Source organism: Sardina pilchardus, chromosome 11 (assembly GCF_963854185.1).
Source record: "Sardina pilchardus chromosome 11, fSarPil1.1, whole genome shotgun sequence".
Lineage (NCBI taxonomy): Eukaryota > Metazoa > Chordata > Actinopteri > Clupeiformes > Clupeidae > Sardina > Sardina pilchardus.
Window position 1 is genome coordinate 12412731 of NC_085004.1, and position 25154 is coordinate 12437884.

Here is a 25154-nt window from a genome sequence, read left to right on the forward strand (position 1 = left end):
GTAACAAACAAACATAACTTTGTTATATTGATTTCACATTAATAACATAATATGTATGTTTACATTCAGCAAAGATGGCCTCCTCGGTAGAAACAATGATTTAGCTAACTTAGCGTCTAGCTGACAATTATCTGCGAGCAAATCGACGATATGTAGGGACTTGCTAGCTAGCCTGCATGCTAACGCGTAACTTGACTGCCAGTTTAGCTTGAAGTTCATTATGTAGATGAAGTATGAGCATAAGAGAGAAATTGTGCACTTATCTTACAGCAATCATTGTCTAGCTAATGCTTGCAATGTCCTGTAAATACTCAAACAAATACTCAAATGTTAGCTATTCTGTTTCTGATTGCCAGCCGACCGAGTTTGTCATACAGCTAGCTAGCTATCATAGTTGACTTTAAGGCCTCATCAGCTGCCGATTAAATGAATACTTCCTAATATCAGCACTTTGTTAAGCATGCTTTTTGTGACATTGCACGATAAGCTACGTGCACTGTCTTGATTATGAGATCGTGCGCTTTACCCATTCATTTCAGTAAGGATTCCGTACCTTTGCGTATGACATCCTGCCAGCGAGTCAGGAAGTGGTCCACTTGATGTGCAATGTTACAATTTTGTTAGCTGTCGAGGCGCTATTGAGGGCTAAAGTTAACGCTGTTACACAATCGTTGTAGCATGATAAAAATCAGTGGCATATTTTCCACATATTTTTGCTGCGATTTGCTACAATTCATTAACATTATTTATTCGGAACAAATAACTGTACTATTGACAGTTTGGTTTTTATTTTCAGATGCGGCAATGTCACTAAAGGTTTGACTGATGACCAGTGATTTCAGTTCACATTCTAATATTTGCTATATTATCTAGAGATATTGATTGGAGTCCCTCAAGAAGAAGACCTGCCTGGCACCATGACGGCCGCAGAAAATGTGTGTTACACCCTTATTAATGTTCCCAATGACTCGGAACCTCCCTCTGAAGTCAGCCTCAAGACTGATCTTGGTAAGCACAAACATTAAAGGACAATGCTATTTTCATAATATCTTGCACCCAATTTGCAAACCTGTAGAATATATTACATGCATTTTTTGTAATGTTTTTTTTTTTTTTCTTAATATATAAACAGAAAAGGGAGAGATCAAGGCAAAGACTGAAGCTTTGAAGAAAGTCATCATCATGATTCTGAACGGGGAGAAGTTGCCGGGTCTTCTCATGACCATCATCCGCTTCGTGCTCCCGCTCCAAGACCACACCATCAAGAAGCTGCTGCTGGTCTTCTGGGAGATCGTGCCCAAGACCACGCCGGACGGCAAGCTTCTCCAGGAGATGATCTTGGTCTGTGATGCCTACAGGAAGGTATGTAGTATAGAAGAGAACCCTAGATTTGAACGTGAAAAAAAAAACTCCTGCTCATGAACCATACCCACCTTATCAATGAGGTGTGTTCTAACACACAAACACAGGTTTTCTGTTTACTCTTGTTGGAGAACATTTCTGAACATGCGCGAACAGTCTGAAGAGATAGTTTTCCACTAACATACAGTGGAGCTGGATGAAGTGTTAGCATTCCAGTGGCATGTTTAACCAAATAGTTCAAATTTGAACTGTTCAGAGAAAACATGCTTGCCACGAACGTCGCCACTGTTTCCCGAATTTGAACGCGCCTCTCAAGTGTGTACCTACCAGTGTGCTTTGTGAGAGTGTGACCCTGTGTCCCTTGTGGTGCGATGTATTTCAGGACCTCCAGCACCCCAACGAGTTCATCCGCGGCTCCACTCTGCGTTTCCTGTGCAAGCTGAAGGAGGCGGAGCTGCTCGAGCCCCTCATGCCTGCTATCCGCGCCTGCCTGGAGCATCGCCACAGCTACGTGCGCCGCAACGCCGTCCTGGCCATCTACACCATCTACAGGTCAGTGTGTTGTGGGGAGATAGACAATGCGTGTTGAGTGGAGATCAGATGGTTGAACAGTCCATAGTGAAGCTAAGGGCGTATTCACACCAGGAAGGTCCGTTAGTTCACTTGCTTTGATCCGTACCAATTTTTTTTCTTTTTTCTTAGTACGGTTCGCTTTCACACTGTGATTAATTGCAACCGGACCAGAATTTATAAACAAAAGCACACGTGCTAAGGTTGTTCAACCATTGGCTGGTAAACGTGTAGGCAGGGTGAAGAATAGGAAGCCAATGTCAAAGTTGGCCCACGTAAATACTATGTTTGCGTACTGTACTCGTTATTATCCTAGCAATATAGTTTATACAGTTACAGCTTTGCAGAAGTGCTTGAGCGTCAAGACCGTTTGATGCAACATGAGTTTAACAATATCATGCTCATAATTTTGCAAAGACGAAGACGGAACAGGTAGGAGATGCAAAATCAAATTATTGTTGCCAAAAAAGCGTTAGCCCACTGCTGCTTACAGCTGTTGTGCATCACGGAGCTATCCTACATTTCCCATAATGCGCAACAACTACGGGAGCTCGTCAAATCCAAAAAAGGTAGATTTCTGCAACTGGGTCGGATCAAGGTCGGGCTGCTTTCACACCATAAACGAACCGCACCAGGGTTCGATAGGAACCGCTCCGAGACCACCTCCTCAGCTGGGTCTCGGTCTGCTTGTTTGGTCCGCACCAGAGTTCGAGTGATTGTACTCACACCAGTCAAAAAGGTCCGAACCAAGCAAGAAACGAACTTGAGTTCGTTTTAATCGAACTAAACAAGGCAGGTGTGAATACGCCTTAAATAAATGCACTTTGAAGTGTGGAGAATAATGTTACATTTACCTCAAAGCAGATCTTGATGTTCATGACCTGGGTTGTATAACATTTGAAAATAGATACGTTTTAATGGCTTCAAAAGGTTAATAGCTTCAGGCATAGAAATCTGCCTAGCGTTAAGCCTTGACAAATACATAAACAAGTGCTACACGCATGTTCATGTTTTGATTTATTCTTCCAGAAACTTTGAACACCTGATCCCAGATGCTCCAGAACTGATCCATGACTTCCTGGTGAATGAGAAAGATGCCAGCTGCAAGAGAAACGCTTTCATGATGTTGATTCATGCGGACCAGGTACAGATGGGACCATTGTGTTTTGTAAACATATTTAGCAAGGAAGTGCTATTTAGGCATTGGAGTCATTTTGTATTCTTTTTGTATCCCTTACAGGACAGAGCGTTGGATTACCTCAGCACCTGTATTGACCAGGTGCACACCTTTGGAGACATTCTGCAGTTGGTCATTGTGGAACTGATCTACAAGGTGAGAAATTCTTTCCTTATCAAACTATTTATCGTAATCATACTTTTGTCCTTCCTCAAAAGACAGTCAGATGCAATGTAAGGTTCAGGCCTGAATATCAGTCATCTAGAGATTTGTACGTTACGGATGGATTTCATGATATATGAGAACTTTTCATTTTTTCACACTTCGCTCTCCCCATTCGTTTTTTTTGGGGGGAGGTCTTTCTTTCTTTCTTTTCTTTTCTTTGGTTTGGTTGGTTATGGACCTTTTTGCTTTTGTTACCAACAGTATATTGATAAAATAGTACCTGTATTGCTGCTCCCACCCCCATGTCCTTCTGCAAGTGCATGTAGATATGAATCGAGGGATTCTAGACATGATTTTGTGTTGTTGATGTTTTTTTTGTAAATTGTTTTTTATTGGTTTTCCTTTCAAACTCATCATATATGCAATGGCAATATCAATGCATAGAATGTCATACAAATGGCAACATTAGAATCAGGAGACCGAAAAAGCATACAGTAATTTCCCGCATATAAGCCGCATTGTGTATAAGCCGCAGGACAGTGTTTTATGCAAGTTTAAAGAAACAAAACTATATTAACACCATATTAACTGCCCCCCTGTATTAACCTCATAGCTGAAGAAATTTTGATAAATCAATGTATAAGGCGCGGCTAATAGTCGGGAAATTACGGGTAACATGATTTTGTGTTTTGACTGATTCCGTTCTCACCTTCCTCCAGGTGTGCCATGCCAATCCGTCAGAGCGCGCTCGCTTTATCCGCTGCATTTACAACCTGCTGCAGTCCTCCAGCCCTGCAGTGAAGTACGAGGCCGCGGGCACACTCGTCACCCTCTCCAGCGCCCCCACTGCCATCAAGGTGCCCACACGTGCCACACTCTCACCTGAGGGCCCTTCTCATTCGTCTTTTTTATCTACCCCCCCCTTCTTTCCTTCCTCGGTCCTCGGCTCGTTCCCACTGATCTATAAAGATATTGGATAGACTATCTCTTTATTGCCGCCCCATCATTCTTTATCTAGATCAGTGGGAACGAGGGCTGAGGAAGGAAGGGAGGATAGATAAAAAGACGAATGAGAAGGGCCCTGAGAGACCCGCCTTTCTGCCCTCCTCACCTGTGTTTAGTATGGCACTGAGTTTGTTCTGTCTTTGCAGGCTGCTGCCCAGTGCTATATTGACCTGATCATCAAGGAGAGTGATAACAACGTCAAGCTGATCGTCCTGGACCGCCTGATCGAGCTCAAGGAGCACCCCACACACGAGCGCGTGCTGCAGGTGAGGATGGATCTGATCTCTGGCCTGTTCTGATGAAGCTACTGTACAGTTTTTAAATATATATTTAGTTTTTTGGTATGACGGAAATGTTACTTTTTATTGGTTCTAAAGCATTTTTTTTAATGTTAAGGTTAAGGTTTTTAGACAGGTTTTGCCCCAGCCTAATGTGTGGTAAGTTGTCTGTGTTTTATGAACACTATGTTGATTTGTCGTCCCTCAGGACCTGGTGATGGACATCCTAAGGGTGCTGACCACTCCCGATCTGGAAGTGCGGAAGAAGACCCTGCAACTAGCCCTTGACCTCGTCTCATCGAGAAATGTTGAAGAGGTGTGTGTGTGTTTGTTTGTCGGTTGATTAGTCAAATGTGTGCTGTTCAAGTGTACGTTTTGGAAGTGCCCTCAATATTTCTGGCTATTGATTCTTTAATCATGTTTATGTGCTGTGCTGTGCTGTGCTCTGGGCTCTGGGCTCTTGCAGTTGGTGATTGTGCTGAAGAAGGAGGTGATCAAGACCAACAACGTGACGGAGCACGAGGACACAGACAAGTACCGGCAGCTGCTGGTGCGCACCCTCCACTCCTGCAGCGTCCGCTTCCCCGACATGGCCGCCAACGTCATTCCTGTGGTAAGAGGGGCTTCTTCCTCAAGTGTAGCTCTCTACAGCAACTGTGGTTTTGGGAAGCGCACCCCAGTATATTGACTTCAGTGTTCATATTGTGTGTGTGTGTGTGTGTGTGTGTGTGTGTGTGTGTGTGTGTGTGTGTGTGTGTGTGTGTGTCTACAGCTGATGGAGTTCTTAAGTGACACTAACGAAGCTGCTGCAGCGGACGTGCTGGAGTTCGTGCGGGAGGCCATCCAGAGGTTTGACAACCTCAGGCCACTCATCACCGAGAAGATGCTGGAGGTCTTCCATGCCATCAAGACAGTCAAGTAAGACCCTTTGCACTGATGCTGACCTTTATTGTTGCTGCACAATTACAGGTTCCGGTCTCACTAGGATTGTGTGTGTGTGTGTGTGTGTGTGTGTGTGTAATCGTGTAAGCGTGTGTAATACATCTAGCAGCCCAACATGCCTAATATACACTTCTTCGACTACACTTAGACGAGGACTTAAACTTCAGCTTCTCTGGTATTATTGTAATTTCCAAACTATCCCAATGGCTTATACATTGATTTCGCAGAATTTCTTCAGCTATGAGGTTAATACACGGGGGCAGTTAATATGGTATTAATATAGTTTTGTTTCTTTCAACTTGCATTAAAAAAACTGTCATGCAGCTTATACACAATGTGGTTATTGCACAGGAAATTACAGTAGAATTCATTTTTTTCCCACGGTCTCCTTTTCAATGTTGTCTGAATGTTATTCCTCATTTTGTAAGTTGCGTCTCGTAATGAATGCATGTGGATATGAATATTCTTGGTGTTGGCTATACACTAAGTGCCTGCTTGGACCTTTTAGGATCTACAGGGGCGCTCTCTGGATCCTGGGAGAGTACTGCAGTACTAAAGAAGACATCCAGAGTGTGATGACTGAAGTGCGGCGATCTCTGGGAGAGGTACGTATGACATGTGATGTGTGTTTTTGTGTTTGTGTGTGTGTGTGTGTGTGTGTGACTGTGTGTCTGTCTGTCTGTCTGTGTTGACATAAATGAATGCAGTTTAGTTGTCAGTGAGTTATTTTAAAATAAATCCCTTTGATTCTCTGAAGGGAATTTGTCCTCCTAGTGACTAATCAATGAATCGATTCTTTGTAAAGACACCGTGTCTCCATTAAGAATTCAGCAGCCTCCCTCTCTCGTCTAACCTTTGTAATGCTGATGTATTTGCTCTCCTCCTCAGATCCCCATCGTGGAGAACGAGATCAAGAAGGAGGCTGGGGACGTGAAGCCGGAGGAGGAGGTGAGCGCCGCTCCTGCCCAGAAACTGGTGACCGAGATGGGCACCTACGTCACACAGAGCGCCCTCAGCTCCTCGCGCCCCTCCAAGAAAGAGGAAGACCGGTATGGACAGCACACACACACACACAGCAGCTCCAAATGCTGTCTGTTCTTTCTCACGATTAAAGTGATAAAAGACCGGCCACATATTTGCTCCAATCATTCACTAAATCAGCTGAATCTAATTAGTACAACTCCTCATTAGTGAAATCACCTGTGTTAAAATGCACAGATAAAAACAATACAGGGTAGGACTTTTACTTTCTGAAACTGGACTTTTACACTGCTGCTCACAATGATGTCAAATGTTTAGGGTTGTTGTCACATTCATTTGCTGTTATCAATTAAGCCCATTTGTTTCGTCACTCAGACAGACTTGGAGTTATTTTTTTAAACCCTTCTAAAAAATGTTGTTTGTGTTGTTGTTGTTGTTGTGTAGGCCGCCTCTGAGAGGCTTCCTCATGGATGGAGACTTCTTCGTCGCTGCCTCATTGGCAACCACACTCACCAAAGTTGCCCTGCGATATGTGGGCATAGTCCCTGATAAGAAGAGGCAGAACGTGAGTGGCTCAATTATGGATGCCTGTGCTCCTGTTATATTAGCACATACAGTATGTGACCCTGCAAGGCAAAACCAGTCTCTTGGCGCTCTGCTATGTTGAGAAAATCCACGAACGTCCGGGCTAAAATGTTGAATTTCATGTTTTCACTTCATTCGACAGTATACAGTCTAAACTTTTATATCGTGAGCACATTTCATGGAAAAGCTTAGTTTATGGCTGTTCATGTGAGCACAGTAACTTGATTTTGTACATTTGACCAAAGCGACTGGTTTCGCCTTGCATGGTCACATATATATACAGTATATACATGTATATACGCAGCATCATGAGATTTTCTGAGATCTTGAGTCTGACGCGTCCTTGTTGTGCCTCCTCCTGCAGTCGTTCGTGGCAGAAGCCATGCTCATCATGGCCACTATTCTGCACCTGGGCAAGTCCTCGCTGCCCAAGAAGCCCATCACGGACGACGACGTGGACCGCATCTCGCTCTGCCTGAAGGTGCTGTCCGAGTTATCGCCGCTCATGAACGACATCTTCAACAAGGAGTGCCGCAAGTCGCTCTCCCACATGCTGGCCGTGCGTCTGGAGGAGGAGAAGCTCTCCCAGAAGGTAGGGGGCGATCAAGAGCCTGGCGGAGTGAAAACATTTTTTTTTGTGCTGATGCTTATCACTTCAACCTTTATGTAGATATGCTTTTAGTTGGTCAAAGGTCATTGCATCTTAGGATAATTATTACTTCAAGTTATTAAAGGATAATTTCCTTTAATAACTTCAATCATTTACATGATATTATCGTGTAATACAACTTGATGATTAGTTAGACAATTAGCTTAGAATGATAGTGCTGCTGATATAGCTTAATGATCAGCTAAAACTACAAGTACTACAAAATTCCATCATCATTGTCATTGGCCACGTTTACATGATGTTTTTAATTCTGAATTAGTTTATTCAGAATTAAATAGATCGGAATTAAAATATTCTCCTTCAAGTTTACATGGAAATAATAATTCTGAATTGGCGTTTACATGGAACATACGTTAATTACGCTTTATTGTATTCCGCTGAACGTCTGAGGGTCGGGAAGGGTTCCGATTGGACAGGTGGCGCATGAACGTAGCCTAATAAGGCCTACCGGAAGAAAACAAACTTTAGCTGGCTAGCAACTTTTTTGTCATCTCGGGTTAACGTTACAGCATGGACAATAACATAATGAAAACGGGTTTCACAGTAATTCTGATAATAGGCCTACTATTTAACCGGCAGCTCGAAAATATTGTCAAGCTTCACGTTTGCTAGCTGAGGGGGAGAAGACTGTCGGAGAAGGGGGGAAGAAGACGGAGCCGAATTAGCAATGAAACGAGCATGCGCGTCTTCTTCCTCCTTCTACGAGCATGCGCCAAACAAACGGAATAAACTTTTAATCGGAATAAAGGTTTACATGATCAAGGAGGGGAGTTAATTCCGCTTTAACATCGGAATAAACCAACCACTTAAATCGGAATTAAGTTTGATTCCGAATAATCATTTTCAAGCGGAATAAGCGTTTACATGGTCTCTTTTAAAGCGGAATTAACTTTTATTCAGAATTAACTTGGTTTTATTCGGAATTAAAGCTGTCATGTAAACGCAGCAATTCATACATATTAGGCCAGTATCCTGCTCATGAATTAAAGCTAGTCTTTTCCTCTGGGTTTTTCCTCAGTGGAGATCTCATTGAAGTTCTCCTTAGTCCAGCACTCGGCTTTATCCATTCATATATATATAAAGCTATCCCTGAATTCCTAGTGTCTGTGCATTTGCAAACATTAAAAAATCCATAGGAACTGTGTAGTTCTAGGGGAACCCTCTCCTGTTAGTAGATAGTAGTGTGTTCCTAGAACTGTTGCGTCCGAATGCGCCTTGTGTGAGAAAGTGGCACACACCGTTGATGTGTACAGGATAACAGCGGCCCGTGCTGACTATTAAGTGGGCTTAATGGAGCGGGCCTACTGTAGCCACACTGACCTTTTCTCCTCCCTCTATCACGTCTGACCTGCAGAAAGAGTCGGAGAAGCGCAACGTGATCGTGCAGGCGGACGACCCCATCTCCTTCATGCAGCTGACGGCCAAGAACGAGATGACCTCCAAAGAGGACCAGTTCCAGCTCAGCCTGCTGGCCGCCATGGGCAACACCCAGCGCAAAGAGGCCGCCGACCCTCTGGCCTCCAAACTCAACAAAGTGAGTCTCCGCCAGGGCTGCAATCTGCCCATGACTAGCCATACTAGTTCCATACTGATGGTTTCCATAGGGAAATGTGTGCAATGTTTGATGTAGCCAGCAGATGGCAGTGCGGTTGGAGAGATTAACTGAATCACTTGTAGCAGGGAGGGAAAGTAACTCAGTCACCCCCTAGTGGTAGAGTTAATGTTGGGCGAAATTAATGGGATTCTCCTTAGAGACTTAGAAAAAAACGGATGTTGGTCTACTACATTGATAAGGTAGTGCAATGGCCTCTGTGACTTCATTTGTGCTGTGGATCAAAGTTCATTTCTAGAGAAAATGTGAGGTTTTTAGTGATATGTGATTGCAACAATTGTTGTAAAGATGCAGTTAGGAACTGAAAATGAAAATTATTCATACCCCTGGCAAATATTGATTTAATGTTGATTATCTGCCTCATGCCAAAAGGTTGTAAGACAATGTGGTACAAACATGGAATCAGAAAAATAAGTGTTGTCTTCTTTTTTTCTTAACATTTTTATGAGAAATGATGTGTCCAAAATGATTCATACCCTTTTTAAATAATCAATGGAAACATCTTAATTTGTCATCGCAGCTTTCAAAATGGTTCTTATAATACCTGTTCTCTGTTAACAATTTCTTGCCTTGTTTGGCTTAGGATCATTGTGTCGTTTAATGGTCCACTGATTTAAATAAAATCTATATATTGTTTGGTTGGCCAAATATCTAGTGCTATTTTCGACGGTGATGGCTGATGGCGGCGTCAGGGCTAAGGCATATGCAATGGGGAGCAAGACATGTGACTTGAGTTGTAGTCTGTATATGAAATGAAAGGACAACGTTTTTGCAAGAAAGCAAAGTAATGCTTGAACATTGAGTAGTTTATTTTTGTGTACAAACACTGGACAAATATTTCTTCCCAGTAACGGCACCGATTAAACTATGTATAATATATATCAGAAAATCCTGTCTGCATGTTAACTGCTCTCCGGGAGGGAAGCAGCCACTAGGGGCATAGGTTTTCACTCTCCCCCTCCATATTTGAGGTCCATGGGTATCTCAGGTCAAAACTAACATCCACTCCATCATACAGTCATGCATATTCAGCTGCCCTGTGCAGCATCTGAGCCAAAGGTTTTGCGCTCTTGTGTATTTGTAAAAGAGGAAGTGGAAGAAACTCATTTAATCGTTAATCAAAAATGTTGTGGTGGCTTTGCAGGTCACCCAGCTCACCGGCTTCTCCGACCCAGTGTACGCGGAGGCCTACGTCCATGTCAACCAGTACGATATTGTCCTGGACGTGCTGGTGGTCAACCAGACCAGCGATACACTACAGAACTGCACACTGGAGCTGGCCACGTTGGGTACGTAGAGATTTGTCCCAGTTACCCACAGCACCCCTGCCAGCAGAGCTTTAATGACGGAACTAAATGTTGGACTTTAACGAATATGTTGATTTTGATGGTAGTTCTTCCATTTTCCCTCCCGTAGGAGACCTGAAGCTTGTGGAGAAGCCCTCCCCTCTCACTCTGGCTCCCCACGACTTTGCCAACATCAAAGCCAACGTCAAAGTGGCATCCACAGAGAATGGCATCATTTTTGGAAACATAGGTACAGCCCCCTCTCGTCTATTACGAGCCTGCTTGGTCTCCAGGTTTAGTACAGTGCTCTTGATAATGCTGGAAATTATGCTTTGTTGTTGTTCTCATGAGTGCGTCACTGTCTCAACTGCGATTCGTCTGCAGTGTACGACGTGTCGGGAGCGGCCAGCGACAGGAACTGCGTGGTGCTCAGTGACATCCACATCGACATCATGGACTACATCCAGCCGGCCTCCTGCACCGACGCCGAGTTCAGGCAGATGTGGGCCGAGTTCGAGTGGGAGAACAAGGTACAAGACCCACCAGACTATCTGGACACTTGGCAGTTAGTTTATTTGTTGTCCGCCATAGGGAAATCCTTTTTCACATTTTCCATCACTGCATCGTACATGGTCACAGGCATAGGGATGGCACATACATGGTCGAAGACATAGGAGGTGGCATACAGACATACATTTTTCATACACTATACATTGACACAGATATTTAGATATATTATTGTGGGTAGATGTGAGAACATACATTATTGCATTGCATACATGTATCTGTGGGGTTGAACGCTGTTGGATTTGAGTTATCTTTTTTGTGTAGTCGCTAAGGAACTGGGCTAGCATGCAGTAGCCACTGAGCTACAAAGTGTTATCACAGCAAGACGTTATTCTGATACAGGGCCTGCTCCATTGATTATAGGCCTAGCTTACAAACCCTGTGGCAGATAAAGTGCCGTTTTTGACTTGATCATCTCTCCATAGGTGACGGTGAACACCAACATCTCCGAACTGAATGAGTACCTCCTCCATATCCTCAGCTCCACCAACATGAAGTGCCTGACCCCAGAGAAGGTGATGCCTTCCGGCGCTGGACAGGTTAGTGACCCTTATTATTATTTCTCAATTTTATCCAATACATATCTGTATACCTTTGACTAACAACATTTGTGTTTTACAGCCTTGTTAGTTGTTGAGTCTTATCCATGTTGCCCATATTCTTATCAGGCACTGTCTGGCATCTGTGGTTTTATGGCTGCCAACCTGTACGCTCGCTCCATATTTGGCGAGGACGCGCTGGCGAACGTGAGCATCGAGAAGCCCATCCACTTGGGCCCTGACGCACCGGTCAACGGACACATTCGCATCCGGGCCAAGAGCCAGGTAAGCTCCGGCCCCCGTCACACCTGAGCTCTGTTGTGTTAGGACCGCCTGGGAGAATAGAAGGGATGTCTAGGCTCATCTATCACTCTGCGAATTTCCCTGACCAATGTACAGCTTTACACTACAAGTTCATAAACAAGTCTGTAAATCACTTTTGAGAAGATGACTCGTGGTCCAGAGGTCCTGAGGAGCTGTGTTAAGTCGGCTGCGTGAATGAAACGCCTGTTTTGTGTTTTACAGGGGATGGCCTTGAGTCTGGGGGACAAGATCAATCTGTCGCAGAAGAAGTCCATGTCGTAGAGATGAACCTTTACGGGTGGCCTCTAAATGACAGCTGGTGCGATGTGCCCCCCGCCCCCAACCCCAACCCCAACCCCCCCCCCCCCCCCCCCCCCCCCACGGTGCACGGTCTAATCTCTCTCTCTCTCTCTCTCCTCTCTCTCTCTCTCTCTCTCTCTCCGTCTCTCTTCTCTCTCTCTCTCTCTTCTCTCTGTCTCTCTCTCCGTCTCTCTCTCGCTCTGTCTCTCTGTGTAATACCTGTCTCCGTCTCCACTGACCGCGCCTCTGTCTTTGTGCTCCACTGCCAGTGGCTACCATTCCTGTCAGATGTTGACTGCGCAGGGGGATTATTATTTAGATTTCCACAAAAAGCTACGAGTACGCTTTCTCTGATTCCTCCCTCCCCCTTGCATCAAGTCATCGAGGGATCGTCATTTGCTCGTCTGTAACTTTCAATAAAACACTGCAGATTATCCACATTCCCCCTCCCGAGTCTGTCTCTGGTCGTTTCCTTTGCTCTGCTGGGCGTGTGTGTGAGAAGTCAAAGGACGTTCCGGCTGAAAGCGCCTCCTTCTCATTCCTGGTTGTTTGAATGTCGCTGTCGTAATTTCCAGTGGCCTAACTGCTGTTCTGACATTTCCTTCACCCACAGATGACGCAACAAAGAGAAGCATTATTTTATCTGCGTTTGATGAACGAAATATTCAGGAATTTTTCAGAATGGCTCACAGGTCACATGCCTTGCTGATGACTGTGCGCTTGCAGGATACCTCACACAGAGGAAATGGGATGTGCCTGCGTGCTGATCTGTGTGTGTGGGTGTGTGTGTGGGTGCGGGTGGTTGCGTGTGCGTGCATGTCAATGTGTATATCAAAACATACTTTGCACGTCTTTGAGTGTTGCAGCTAGCTCAGCCAGTGGACATATTTCTCCTGTTGACTTGTAGTCCTGATAATTAGGGGCTGTGTGACTGAATGCCGAATGGAAGCCCCTCATAAGAATGATGCTTGTGAGATCAATGAAAAATAAGGTTTACTCAGGGCTTTCACAGAGAAGAATGAGAAACGGCAGAAATCTGCTGATGCAAACCCACACGTGTGGAGGTCTCTCCCTTAATCCAGTTAAGAGGATGAACTAGGGGGTGGGGTGGGGGAGGTACTTTGTTCCCCACATAAACTACATTAACTTTCATTTTTATTGGACTACAAAATCCAAACTAATGTCATTATGGGCGTCCCCAGTGTTGCATATAGATTACATAATGAGTGCTCCTTAAAAGTGATCTCTAAGGTCATGTCAAGGGGAGAATCACGTTTCATAGAGCCAGAACATAAAGGCTCTTGTGTGCCATACTTGTCTATTGAAAACAGGGTTTAGCTTTGATTTATGGCCATGCGTAGCGTGTAGTGCAAGATATAATTGTGTAAATTGCTGCTCTTAGATGATGTGCAGTATTTTATGATCATCGTCTATAAAAGAGCACAGGTTAGGCTCCCAAGAGAGGTGAAGTGTTCTTATATGTTGGCTGAGAAATAGCGTTGATATCACTGACCAAAAGCTGAAACACTTTATGAAGTATATAATATACTTTGCAACCAACCGGCCTTGTGTAGGCATCTGTAGCCTATTTGTACGTGTCGGATATGGCTGTGTAAAATCAGTACTTACCTATGCCGAACAGTCTTTCCATTCTGTAGAAAGCCAATGCATATATGGGGGATTACCAAGCACAGATTAATTCTCTACATTCCAATCTTCTTCTGTGTTAAGGACTCATATTTGCTGTTCCACATTAACGCAATAGCATTTTCAATTCCATGTTGAGCTGACATTTTCCTAATTACGTTTTGTTGATTGTGTAATTACACGATTACGCTTGTGTTTTAGTAATTACATTGGTCTTAATTGAGAAAAAAAAATGGTTTTGCACTGATTTGCACGGGGCCCATGTTGGGGCACAATCTCTGCTCATTTCATCCATTGCCATACATTTATCAATGTGGATATCAAATAAACATTGCACAGGAGAGTTCATTGCAGGCATGTTTACAGTCTGAAATGAATGTCTTTACTTTTTCTCTAGTTTTCCAAAGCTCCTTTGCATATTTAACTTTGCTTTTAAATATCCTTGAAATGTACATTCATCATGTGACCAGAGGTAATCTCTCCCTTTTTACATTGTGTTCAGATGTCACGTCGACAACACGACTTGGTGTTGCACTGGTCCCCACTGCTCTGCTTGAGGACACAGTGGTGTTTGGAGGTAGCCAGGGATTCAGACTTAATTGGAATTCTTGGAATTCCTCAAAGGCTACAATGCAGAGAGTGGGAGTCAAATGGAATCTGCTAATCCAGCCCTTCAAAATAATACCATCTTCTCTGTGAAGGCAAATGGGGAAAATGGCCCAATGTGCCTCTTCTGTAGGCCTACTGTACAAATGTCACAGATTCCTGTAACATGACTGGTTGTCTATAGGTGATTGTGTGTTTGAACTATTTGACATTTTCTAAGGTAGCATTTGCACAAGCAACACCAGAGGCAAAACACATCCAGTGCATTGTTTGGCCATGGGACTTTCAGGTCACTTTGCTTATGTTGAAAAGCATGACGTGGTCTTGCCACAGTGCAAACACACTTGTAACAGGGGTCAACGTTGTGCAGACAATCCCATTACAGGACCGGAGAATGACTGAAAGGTGGGTGTGAGGTCAGTTTTCTCCAGCTGTGAAAACAGTGGACAACACGGACATCATTCTCAACTGTATTTGTTTAGCTCATGACTCCACTAAGGACGGGTGGATCTGGTCCCTGATGGATCTACGTGGTGGTGGGACGTGAATCCTGCAAAAGTTAAATCCAATCCAAGTTCCTAAATGACAAGCGTTGTATTTTCGCAACACGTCAGAGTTAGACCCGCACCCCTGTAAAAGATCAGTGGACATAACAATAATGTATAGCCTAATATGATTCCATGAGACAAGTTTTGATACTTCAAATCTGTGCAAGAACCCTGCCTAGCTATTTCCCCACGAAATAATGAAATATATCTCTGTCCATCTATAAAAGCATTTTATCATGTCAATCGATAAGAACAATTACATAAAATTAAACATTATTCATTATGGGCATTTCGTGACGGTGCGCATTTTTGAACATGGTTACATTTTTGTGGGGCGGTATATTGACGATGGACTGGCATGTATTATGTATATTAATTGAAGTTTAGAACGGCCCCTAGCGTCAGCCATTTGTGTTGAACGAACTGATTCACCCTATCTTTCCCAATCTTGCAGCACAGTGCTTGGTAGCGTTTTCCAGGAGGACGATCGCTCTGAGACAGCAGCCACTTCTAAACAGGCGGTTATTGTATTTCTGTCATATTGGACGGATTGTGTTGGTTTCGTGTCTGAAGCGGCTAAAGTGGCGTATTTTTCTTGCGCTACAGTATTTCAAGTGAGGGCCTGTCACTGAGAAGTGGGTGTCTGCTCACTGGCGTTGAGACAGCGGCGAGTGCAGCAGTGTGTGTCCCCGATGGCTGGGTGGAAGGACGGCTCGGTGCAGGAGAAGTATCGGCTGGTTGTGGTTGGAGGTGGTGGTGTCGGGAAATCTGCACTTACTATCCAATTCATTCAGGTCAGTAAATACTTCATGTTTTTTTTACCAGCAAATACGAAATGCTCGGGAATTTAGAGGGGTGGCTCTTATGGAGAATGGGGACCCCACGAACGGAAAGGGGGTTTCAGATAAGACCCTGGCCGAGGCCTTCGTCTACATGAATTTGTAACTGAACTGACAATTTAGTGCGAAAACACGGGTCGTATCGTTGAGCTTATATTTAATGCGCGTTAATGTAGGTTGGTAATGTCGTAGCCTGTTCGTGATTACCACGGTGACCGCGTTTGTAATTTCGAGCCTACAACAACCACTTCGTTTTCATCTGAAAAGTTTAAAAAGGCAACCCGCTCTACCCATTCAAGTCCATTAGGTGTAAGCTATGTGCGTAGTTTGGAGGATATCGCATATAGGCTACCTTAAAACCATTTTGACTGCGAAATGCGAAGTAGCCTATCTCTGGTAATATTTCATTCCCGGCCATCAGGCAGAAGAATTCAAAACAGAGGCCAAAAGACACTTGATTTCAGAATTACCATTATGGGCGTTTTTTTGCGTTTGCAGTTCAGCGACTGACGTTAGGCTCCGGTGAACAATAATTTTCAAAACCACTGTGGATTGAAGGCTGGCAAACTTAGTTCTGCCAGTATGCAAGTAGCATATTGTGTGATTGTCCTTGTAATCTCTTTTTAGTAGACAGCCTGGGGCGATAGGCTACGTTATGTAAACGACTTCTAACTTGTAAGAAGAAATCACATAGCCTACCCAGTGTCTGCTGTCAGCGCAGTTGTAGCAAAGTGCACGGCTACAGTGACACATTTCAAGCTTCCTTTCCTGTTAAACAATGCCGCAACTGAACTACAATGCAGACTGAAAACAAAGTTAGGTTTTCCCTCCTCCACTTATTTAATGGACCATAGTTCGCAAAGACTGGTGAGGTAAACTGCGCTTCTGAAATTAATGAACCGTGCCAAATTAGGCTTCGGTGTACCTTTGGGATGACAGAGAAACATTCTAATGTACACATTGATAATGTGCCTCAAAATATGATATTCATGATCAACCTCATCTTGCCATAAAGGGGGGCAGGTGTGCGTAGACACAGCTGTTGTTATAACAACCATACCCACCCCCCCCCCCCCCCCCCCCCATTCCCAGACCCTCTCGCCATTTACTGCCTGGTAGCCTATATGACATTCCAACACTCAGTAGCCTAGGCTAATTAGTTAAATGCCTCTCGAACACTACTAGACTGCTTGCACGCCCGTGCGTATTTTCCTCTCGAGGCATTATTCAGGTTTAGACAGTTAGCAGTAGGCTACCTTTTCTATAGGATTACATCAAGCAATGTCTTCATTTAGACTTTTGAGAATGTCCGGTTTCTTTTTCTTTATTTTTTTTAACCAGTAAGAGGTCTTTTGTCCTTTGTGTCACCCTGAAGAATAGGTCTAATTTTCACAAATTCCGCCATGCTCATCTACCCATGGAAGAGCACGTGTGCGAGGGCTTTGTCGGGGGCCCCTAGCATTCTTTGTAATGGGTTTTGTTGAAAGCTCATTAAATTTATACCGTGCGTATTGGCCGATCGGATTACAGGTCGACAGTTGGCTCCAACTGAGAACGGTTGACTGGACATACCAGATCAATACATGTGATATAGAAAAGTAAACTCAAACTCTACGCCTGTTCACAAGTTTCATGTTCTGTGATAAAACACACACACACACACACACACACACACACACACACACACACACACACACACACACACACACACACACACAAAATCAGGGAGTACATGCTCGTTAATTTGACCAGGTCATGGCGCACCCAATTTCAGTGCTGTTAACAAGTAGGCTACTAGCCTACCTGTTGCATAGAGGATGGATGTGTCAGAAGCTCTTGTTGTTGGGCAGATTTCGTCAGCAGCAATCTATTCTTTATACTACATTATTTTCGAAATCTTAGTTATGTCATAGACATAGAGGGTAGTTGTGAGGTGTTTAATAGGCTATTTTATGTGGAAATGTCAATTTCAAAACTTACTATAGCCTGCCTGGCCCTTATTGGCCTCTGTGTCCCCTTAGTCAATTTATATTTCCTTTAAATAAAGCAGCTTTAAATTAAATTACCTTTCTTGCATGCCATTTCTATTAACAATTTTTTCTACATGCATTATGTGATGCATACGTTTTGATAACCATGTAATGTGCAACGAGGCTCAAACAGGGTATGCTTAAACTTTGAAAAATGAATCGTTAAACTAGTTTCTCATCAGGATAACATCTAATAATAGTAGATGCCCAGGTGAAGTTGGATTTTGGTTCTAGTTAGGGAGTTATTTTGACACTACAGTAGATTGATGTGCCTGGCCCTGGATCACCAGCAGTGATGAGCTGTGGGAGGGCATCCCAGTTACAATAAGAAACCCAGAATGTAGTCTCCTTTTAAAAGCAGGACTGAAGCATAACCTAGAGAGAGCCCCCCTTCAGAGTTGTGTCAATGTCTAAGCGCAGCTGGCAGAACTAATGGCTGTTTAATAATCAACATCTGCTGAGAGCACTGTGTTGCCAGTCATGCGTTGGCTCGCGATCTTTCAAATAGTGCTGGATGCCATCACCTCGCCAGCAGCTCCACACTATCTGCTGAACACCTGCAGTTGCACACACTCCTGCTCTGCTGTGTGTGTCCTGTTTTTATCCGTTCGGTTTGAACTTGACCACTTGCCAGTTCGAGCTTTTTTGTCGAAGCTAACAAATCTGTGTGAAAGTTCATCATTTATTTATACCCTAGGAATAACAGCCGTGTCTCTGAAACGGTGACACGATGGAAAGTGCTTTTGTTCAGCGGTGTTTCTAGAAATCTCCATCCAATAGCAGCCCCCCCTACACACACACACACCGCCTGCCCCCACCTCCAGCTGGGTACTGAGTAGAGGCTTTCCCATTGGAGGGGGGGTGGAGAGGGGGGTACGTTACATCTGATTCATGTTGGGTTAATGACCACGGAGAGGTCGGAATTCCGCTCTGGAAAAGGAAGTCACTCCACTCCTGCTCATTCTCCAGGGCCCTGCAGGGATGTGTATGGGAAAATATGAGCTGCAGGGTGAGTTTGTGGGACCAGGAGTCCGGCTAATCGCTGGTGTGTATGTGTGTGTGTGTGTGTGTGTTCGCTGCACACAAAGCAGCCATACAGTTAACTCCACATGCGGAGCTGGGCCCCGTGCAGGAATTAGGTCCAAAAAATATATTTGGAAGATTTGATGTGACACAGGAGTCTTTTCCACCAGTGAGATGTGTGTGTGTGTGTGTGTGTATGTGTGTGTATTGGGGCGCTGTCCGAGCCTGTTCAGCACGGCCCTAATTGTTGTGGGTTTACCCTGTTGTCCAGTGATCGAGGGCAGAGGCTGGGGGCTGCCACAGGGCTGTGGGTATGACCTCATTAGACAAACAGATGTGCTGGGTCACTGGTAAGAGTCATGAGCATCAGCGGGGCCTGGCCAGTGCCAAAGGGGTGAGTCACATCAGCATCGCTGGGAAGTGACATAGCATTGATTCAGGAGTCAGAGAACACCATTTATCATTTGCTGCAATCTTGTAAGCCCCACACTGGAGAACATGACTCATAACAGTAGGGCAGACCACTCGATCAGGATCTGTTTTTTTAAATGTCATGTCTGAAAAGAAGACCGGAAGACTGACAGAGCAATTGCATCAGACTTTTTTTTTAAATGAGAAGCATTCCTTGTGTGTGTGTGTGTGTTTGCGTGTGTGTGTGTGTGTGTCTGTACCTGTGCGCATATGTGTTTGTGTGATAAAGTTGGATCCTGTGTAAGACAGAAGTTATGAAAAGGAGTTGTCACCTGTGATTACATACAGTACAGAGCTGAGGAGTTTCCTCTGATTCCATCAGTGTGTGAGAATTCGAGAAGGGCTCGGCTGTGCTAATGACTGACCACACCACACCACACCCCACCCCAGCCCTGCGTGGTGGCTCTGACACACTGACCTGTGCGCTGGGAGGGAGCGGGAGGCTGCCATTGGTCCTGGGCCTTGATGACCTTTGAGTGCGTCAGTCGGCCCCAGAGTGTGGTGGAGCTTCTCGCAGCAGGGGTATGGTCACACGCTGGCTAATATTAGCACTCATCCCCACTAGCCCCTCTCCCTGCTGCAGAGCCCCTCTCCCCACGTTACTCCCAGCACCTCCTCTCCCCACGTTACTCCCAGCACCTCCTCTCCCCATGTCACTCCCAGCACCTCCTCTCCCCACGTTACTCCCAGCACGTCCTCTCCCCATGTCACTCCCAGCACCTCCTCTCCCTGCTGCAGACCCCCCTCTCCCCACGTTACTCCCAGCACCTCCTCTCCCCATGTTACTCCCAGCACCTCCTCTCCCTGCTGCAGACTCCTCTCTCCCCACGTTACTCCCAGCACCTCCTCTCCCATGCTGTAGTCACACACTGAGGACCTATACAAAACCCATTGAGCCACTTTACACTCTCAAATCATGACATACTGGCCACTCTTGGGTAACATAAGTACTTTTGCACGCCCCCACTTGCACCCTACGCCTTTGTCTCTCTCTCTCCCTCTCCCTCTCTTTCCTTCCCTCCTCCCTCCCTCTCTTTCCCTCCTTCCCTCCTCTCTCCCTCTCTCTTTCCCTCCTTCCCTCCTCTCTCCCGCTCTCTCTCCCTCTCTCTTTCCCTTCTTCCCTCCCTCTCTCTCTCTTTACCTTCTTCCCTCCCTGTCTTTCTCTCTCTCTCCCTCTCTCTCTCTCTCTCTCTCTCTCTCTCTCTTCCCCTCCTTCCCTCCCTCTCTCGCTGGTGCATGGTTTTGATTACAGAGATGTGAGGTCATATAGGAAGAATGCAGCTCTGAGCAGTGTAATTGAATAAATACAGATTAAGCATGAGGGCAGTTCCTCCTGCATGTGGAAGCAAGGTGCCGTAATCACAACACATTTGTGTGTGTGTGTGTGTGTGTGTGTGTGTGTGTACTGTGTGTGTGTACTGTGTGTGTGTGTGTGTGTGTGTGTGTGTGTGTGTGTGTGTGTGTGTGTGTGTGTGTGTGTGGTATGTGATGAACCATGAACCTGTTGTGCTCATATATTTGCCTTGTGAGCCCTTGGCTGGTGTGTGTGTGTGTGTGTGTGTGTGTGTGTGTGTGTGTGTGTGTGTGTGTGTGTGTGAGAGAGAGAGAATGGAGCGTATCAGCAGTGTGGAGCCTCCATAGCCATGCCACTTTAAAGCTGCTATATTTGGGCTGCAATGGTGACTGCCTTCCTTATTGGGCGTGATGATGCTCTCTCACACACACATACACCCCCCCCCCCCCACACACACACACACACACACACCATCCCACCCTACCCCTGTTGATATGGAGGGCAAGCAGCGGGTTTTTATTTCTGTTCAGGTTTGTCCGCCAGTTGCCCCCAAGTTGAGTTGGGTCGGTGACTCAAGACATTCATTTGTAAACGGCATGCAGAGAGGCCCTCACCTCTGCTGTGTGTACTTTGGTGATAACAGCTGACTCCCAGAGCCAGGTTTCCTTTGTAGTAACATTAGTGTGTGTGTGTGTGTGTGTGTGTGTGTATGCGTGTGTAAGTGATTGTGTGTGTGTGTGTGTGTGTGTGTGTGTATGCGTGTGTAAGTGATTGTGTATGTGTGTGTGTGTGTGTGTGTGTGTGTGTGTGTGTGTGTGTGTGTGTGTGTGTATGTGTGTGTGTGTATGCGTGTGTAAGTGATTGTGTATGTGTGTGTGTGTGTGTGTGTGTGTGTGTGTGTGTATGCGTGTGTAAGTGATTGTGTATGTGTGTGTGTGTGTGTGTGTATGTTGTCTCTGAGGCGGTAGATGAAGGGCCTGTGCTCCTGTGGGGTCACCTGTTGATTTCTCATGAAGCTGCCGGGCCCCTGTGACAGGTGGTTCCTGTGCCTGGGTCAGGTCAACCTCCGCCGGCCAACGCACCGGGAGCCCGTCTGTCCTAGCCGTGTTTTCACTCCACGAAAAACAAACCTCTGAACCCCCTGCTCTGTCTGGTGTTCAAATAAAGACATCTCAGTTGTTTTTTGGGATGGAACGCTTGCCGTTTCCTCTGTCTAAACAGCATGACAACCCATGATGGAGCCTGAGATTGAACTGAGAAGAACCGCTCCTCTGTTTCAGTGGAAATCCGCCTCGTAGAGAAGAAGGGCTGTTTTTGTGTTGCCTTTGCTGCGATGTTGTAATGTATCCATTGTGGCAGTGCTGTGGCGCGGTTTGTCATGGTTAGCCTCGCTCTGTGTGCTTATGTATTCTCTTAATGGGCCCTTACATGCTAAAAGCCTTCCAGGAAGCTTCCAGAACGAGTCTCTTGATTGGCTGTGTCCCAGCACCGCTTCCTGTGCTGTATTGATTGAAGCGCCGTGAGATCCTGTGAGAAGCCAGGGGGCAGCTCAGCGCGCCGCTCTCGTCGGCCACAGTGGAAGCGTGTGTGTGTAAAAACGCTAACCCCCCCACCCCCCCCGAGGCGTGGCGAGGAGGAAGTGTATTAAAGCTCGTCTGCTCGTCACGCCTCTTCGCCCGCCGTGTAATTTCCTCTCCTGCGTAGCGCGACCCGGGAGAGGGCCCCTCCCCGATGATGAGAGGGTAGAGACTCCTGGTGCCGCGCCACCAACGCAGCCCGAGGAATGCCACTCTGCCTCCGTGGACATGCCATCTGACCACCCTCGGCCATGAGGGGGTCTCTCCAGTGCTAGGCTGACACCCCCCCCCCCACACACACACACCCTACACACACACACACCCTTTCATAGCCTGCTGTGAGTTGTGAGTGAATACATGCCCACAGAGCTCTCCCATGGATGGTGGGGTGGGGTGAGGGAGATGGAGGTTCATCCAGGCCTGGGCCGTCACCATATAATACTCCCCTAAGAGCACAGCGGTGGGGGAGCGTTTAAAGTGTTTATGTCCCATCTGCCCATAATAAGGGGTGGGCACGGCCAATGGGCAGCCTGTAGTTATGCGCAGGCAGCAGGGCACAGCGTCAACTCTTCCAAGGGGCCCCTCGGACGTCTCGTCTCCTCTCGTCTCCTTGTGTGTCTCCTCTCGTCTCCTTGTGTGTGTGTCTCATCTCCTCTCCTTGTATGTGTGTCTCCTTTCCTTGTGTGTGTGTCTCGTTTCCTTGTGTGTGTGTCTCATCTCCTGTCCTTGTGTGTGTGTCTCATCTCCTCTCCTCTCCTTGTGTGTGTGTCTCTTCTCCTCTCCTTGTATGTGTGTCTCCTTTCCTTGTGTGTGTGTCTCGTTTCCTTGTGTGTGTGTCTCATCTCCTGTCCTTGTGTGTGTGTGTCTCGTCTCGAGCCCTGGCCTCCCACACAGAGGGAGCTCACGCTGGGCGGCTCATTGGTAGGCGGCGGCCGCCCGTCCCCGGGAGAGCGTGGCGAATCAAAGGCCAACGGGAAGACATTGTGTGCCCTCCCCATTCAATTAGGCCCTGAATGATTGTGCCTGTGCCACGCTGATCTAATTTCACTCCACTTAACAGGGGCTGTGGCCTCGGCCGTGCCAGCAGGGCAGCACCAGCGGAAGCTGTTGTTTGTCCTGTTTGTCGCCGTAATGCAAACAGTCGGTTTGTGTGCCCAAGACTGACAGCTGCGCGCCCCTCCTCTCCTCCCCTCCTCCTCTCCCCCCCTCGACTCAGTCAGAGCCGTTGACGAGTTCTGAAGGGGCGCGGCACACGAGGGGTTAAGGGTGCCGCGGTGTTTTGGCACTCGCCAATTGAGAGTCGAAAAACATCGCCGCCGCTGTTTCACCTCTACGCGATTGCTGCCCACACACGTACACATACTCACTCGCACACGCACACACACACACACACACACACACACACACACACACGACACATATACTCACTCACACACACACACACACACACATACATACTCACACACACGCACGCACACACACACACACACACACACGCATACACCTCAGCTCGCACCAAAGGCCCCGCACTCGGCTCAGGCTGACACTAGCTGTAGTGGTGTGGCTTCTCTGGGGCCTCACCTTGTCTTGAGGTATCCTGTTTACACAAGTCGGCTGCAGGAAGAGCCTGCAGCAGCAGCAGTAGCAGACAGCAGACAGCAGACAGGGCCTGTAGCACTCACAGCCCTTTATACTCACTGCTCAACACGTGTGTGTGTGTGTGTGTGTGTGTGTGTGTGTGTGTGTGCGTGTGTGTGTGACACTGTGTGTGTGTGTGTGCGTGTGTATGTTTTATGTGTGTGTGTGTGTGTGTATGTTTTATGTGTGTGTGTGTGTGTGTGTGTGTGTGTGTGTGTGTGTGTGTGTGTTTGTTTGTGTGTGTGTGTGTGTGTGTGCGTTTGTATGTGTGTGCGTATGTTTGTATGAGACAATTAAAAAGGACTTCTTTTTCCTTTGATTTCATTTGCTGTTTTGCACAAGCAGTGAAAACATGAAAGTAATTTCCATCACGTCAACTCGCTGCATGTTTGCACTGCAGAGCTCTGATTGGAGGAGATGGAGGAAGAGGAGGATGAGGAGGGAGAGGAGGAGGGGGATGTTGTGCACTTGAAGATCTCTTTTTTGTGGTTGTTGTTCGTTTACTTCCCAGTCCAAAACACACGTCTAGCTGATCTCAAGATATCGTATCTTATGTGGTCCTGACCCACTGTCTTTCCTGCTTTCACCCCCTCTCTACATATCGCTCTCTTTCTTACTCGTTCTCTCTCCATCTCTCTCTCTCTCCCTTGTTCTTTCTTTCTTTCTCTCGCCATATTGCTCTCTTGGTCGTTCTGTCTCTCCATATTGCTCTCTCTCTCTTGCTCTCTCTTTCTTTCTTTCTATATCGCTATCTCTCTCCCTCTCCCTCCCTCTCTCTCTCCCCATTTCTCTCTGTCTCTCTCTATCTCTGTGCTGCTCTCCCGAGGAGAGTGCGTGGAGTTCACATGTTCCTCTGCAGATAATCACTTCCGAGCATGAATGGGGACAGATTATTATGGGGTGGCTGGCCTAGGGCTGTGTCACATTGACTGGTGTCTTTGGAAGGAGAAACATATGCTCTGCATCTTCAGACACACACACCAGACATCTGTTTCCAGATCAGATGCGCACACACATTGATCGGTTCTCTTTGTTCCCTGGGCACGATCTGGTGTTCGATATCCACCGCGAACGTGAGGAAGAGAATTGTGCGTTTAGATCGTGTCGTCCTCTCTGGTCGGTTTAATTCGCTTCCTCCT

General features: G+C 46.1%; 2 protein-coding genes across 2 annotated transcripts in view; both read left to right on the plus strand.

Annotated features, from left to right (window-relative positions):
- Positions 1–12782, plus strand: part of copb1 (COPI coat complex subunit beta 1) — a 12920-nt gene extending 138 nt beyond the window's left edge. Inside the window, exons 2-22 of the mRNA XM_062548657.1 lie at positions 874–1008; positions 1133–1362; positions 1745–1914; positions 2962–3076; positions 3173–3265; positions 3994–4131; positions 4426–4545; positions 4766–4873; positions 5024–5170; positions 5330–5475; positions 6008–6104; positions 6388–6548; positions 6925–7045; positions 7430–7657; positions 9090–9269; positions 10492–10636; positions 10764–10883; positions 11018–11163; positions 11626–11739; positions 11869–12024; positions 12265–12782. Coding sequence (XP_062404641.1) covers positions 918–1008; positions 1133–1362; positions 1745–1914; positions 2962–3076; positions 3173–3265; positions 3994–4131; positions 4426–4545; positions 4766–4873; positions 5024–5170; positions 5330–5475; positions 6008–6104; positions 6388–6548; positions 6925–7045; positions 7430–7657; positions 9090–9269; positions 10492–10636; positions 10764–10883; positions 11018–11163; positions 11626–11739; positions 11869–12024; positions 12265–12324 — 2886 coding nt within the window. The 5' untranslated portion in view covers positions 874–917 and the 3' untranslated portion in view covers positions 12325–12782. The remainder of the gene's footprint in view (positions 1–873; positions 1009–1132; positions 1363–1744; positions 1915–2961; positions 3077–3172; positions 3266–3993; positions 4132–4425; positions 4546–4765; positions 4874–5023; positions 5171–5329; positions 5476–6007; positions 6105–6387; positions 6549–6924; positions 7046–7429; positions 7658–9089; positions 9270–10491; positions 10637–10763; positions 10884–11017; positions 11164–11625; positions 11740–11868; positions 12025–12264) is intronic.
- Positions 12783–15567: 2785 nt separating this feature from the next.
- rras2 (RAS related 2) overlaps positions 15568–25154 on the plus strand; it is a 38607-nt gene continuing 29020 nt past the window's right edge. The window contains exon 1 of the mRNA XM_062548989.1: positions 15568–15937. Coding sequence (XP_062404973.1) covers positions 15836–15937 — 102 coding nt within the window. The 5' untranslated portion in view covers positions 15568–15835. The remainder of the gene's footprint in view (positions 15938–25154) is intronic.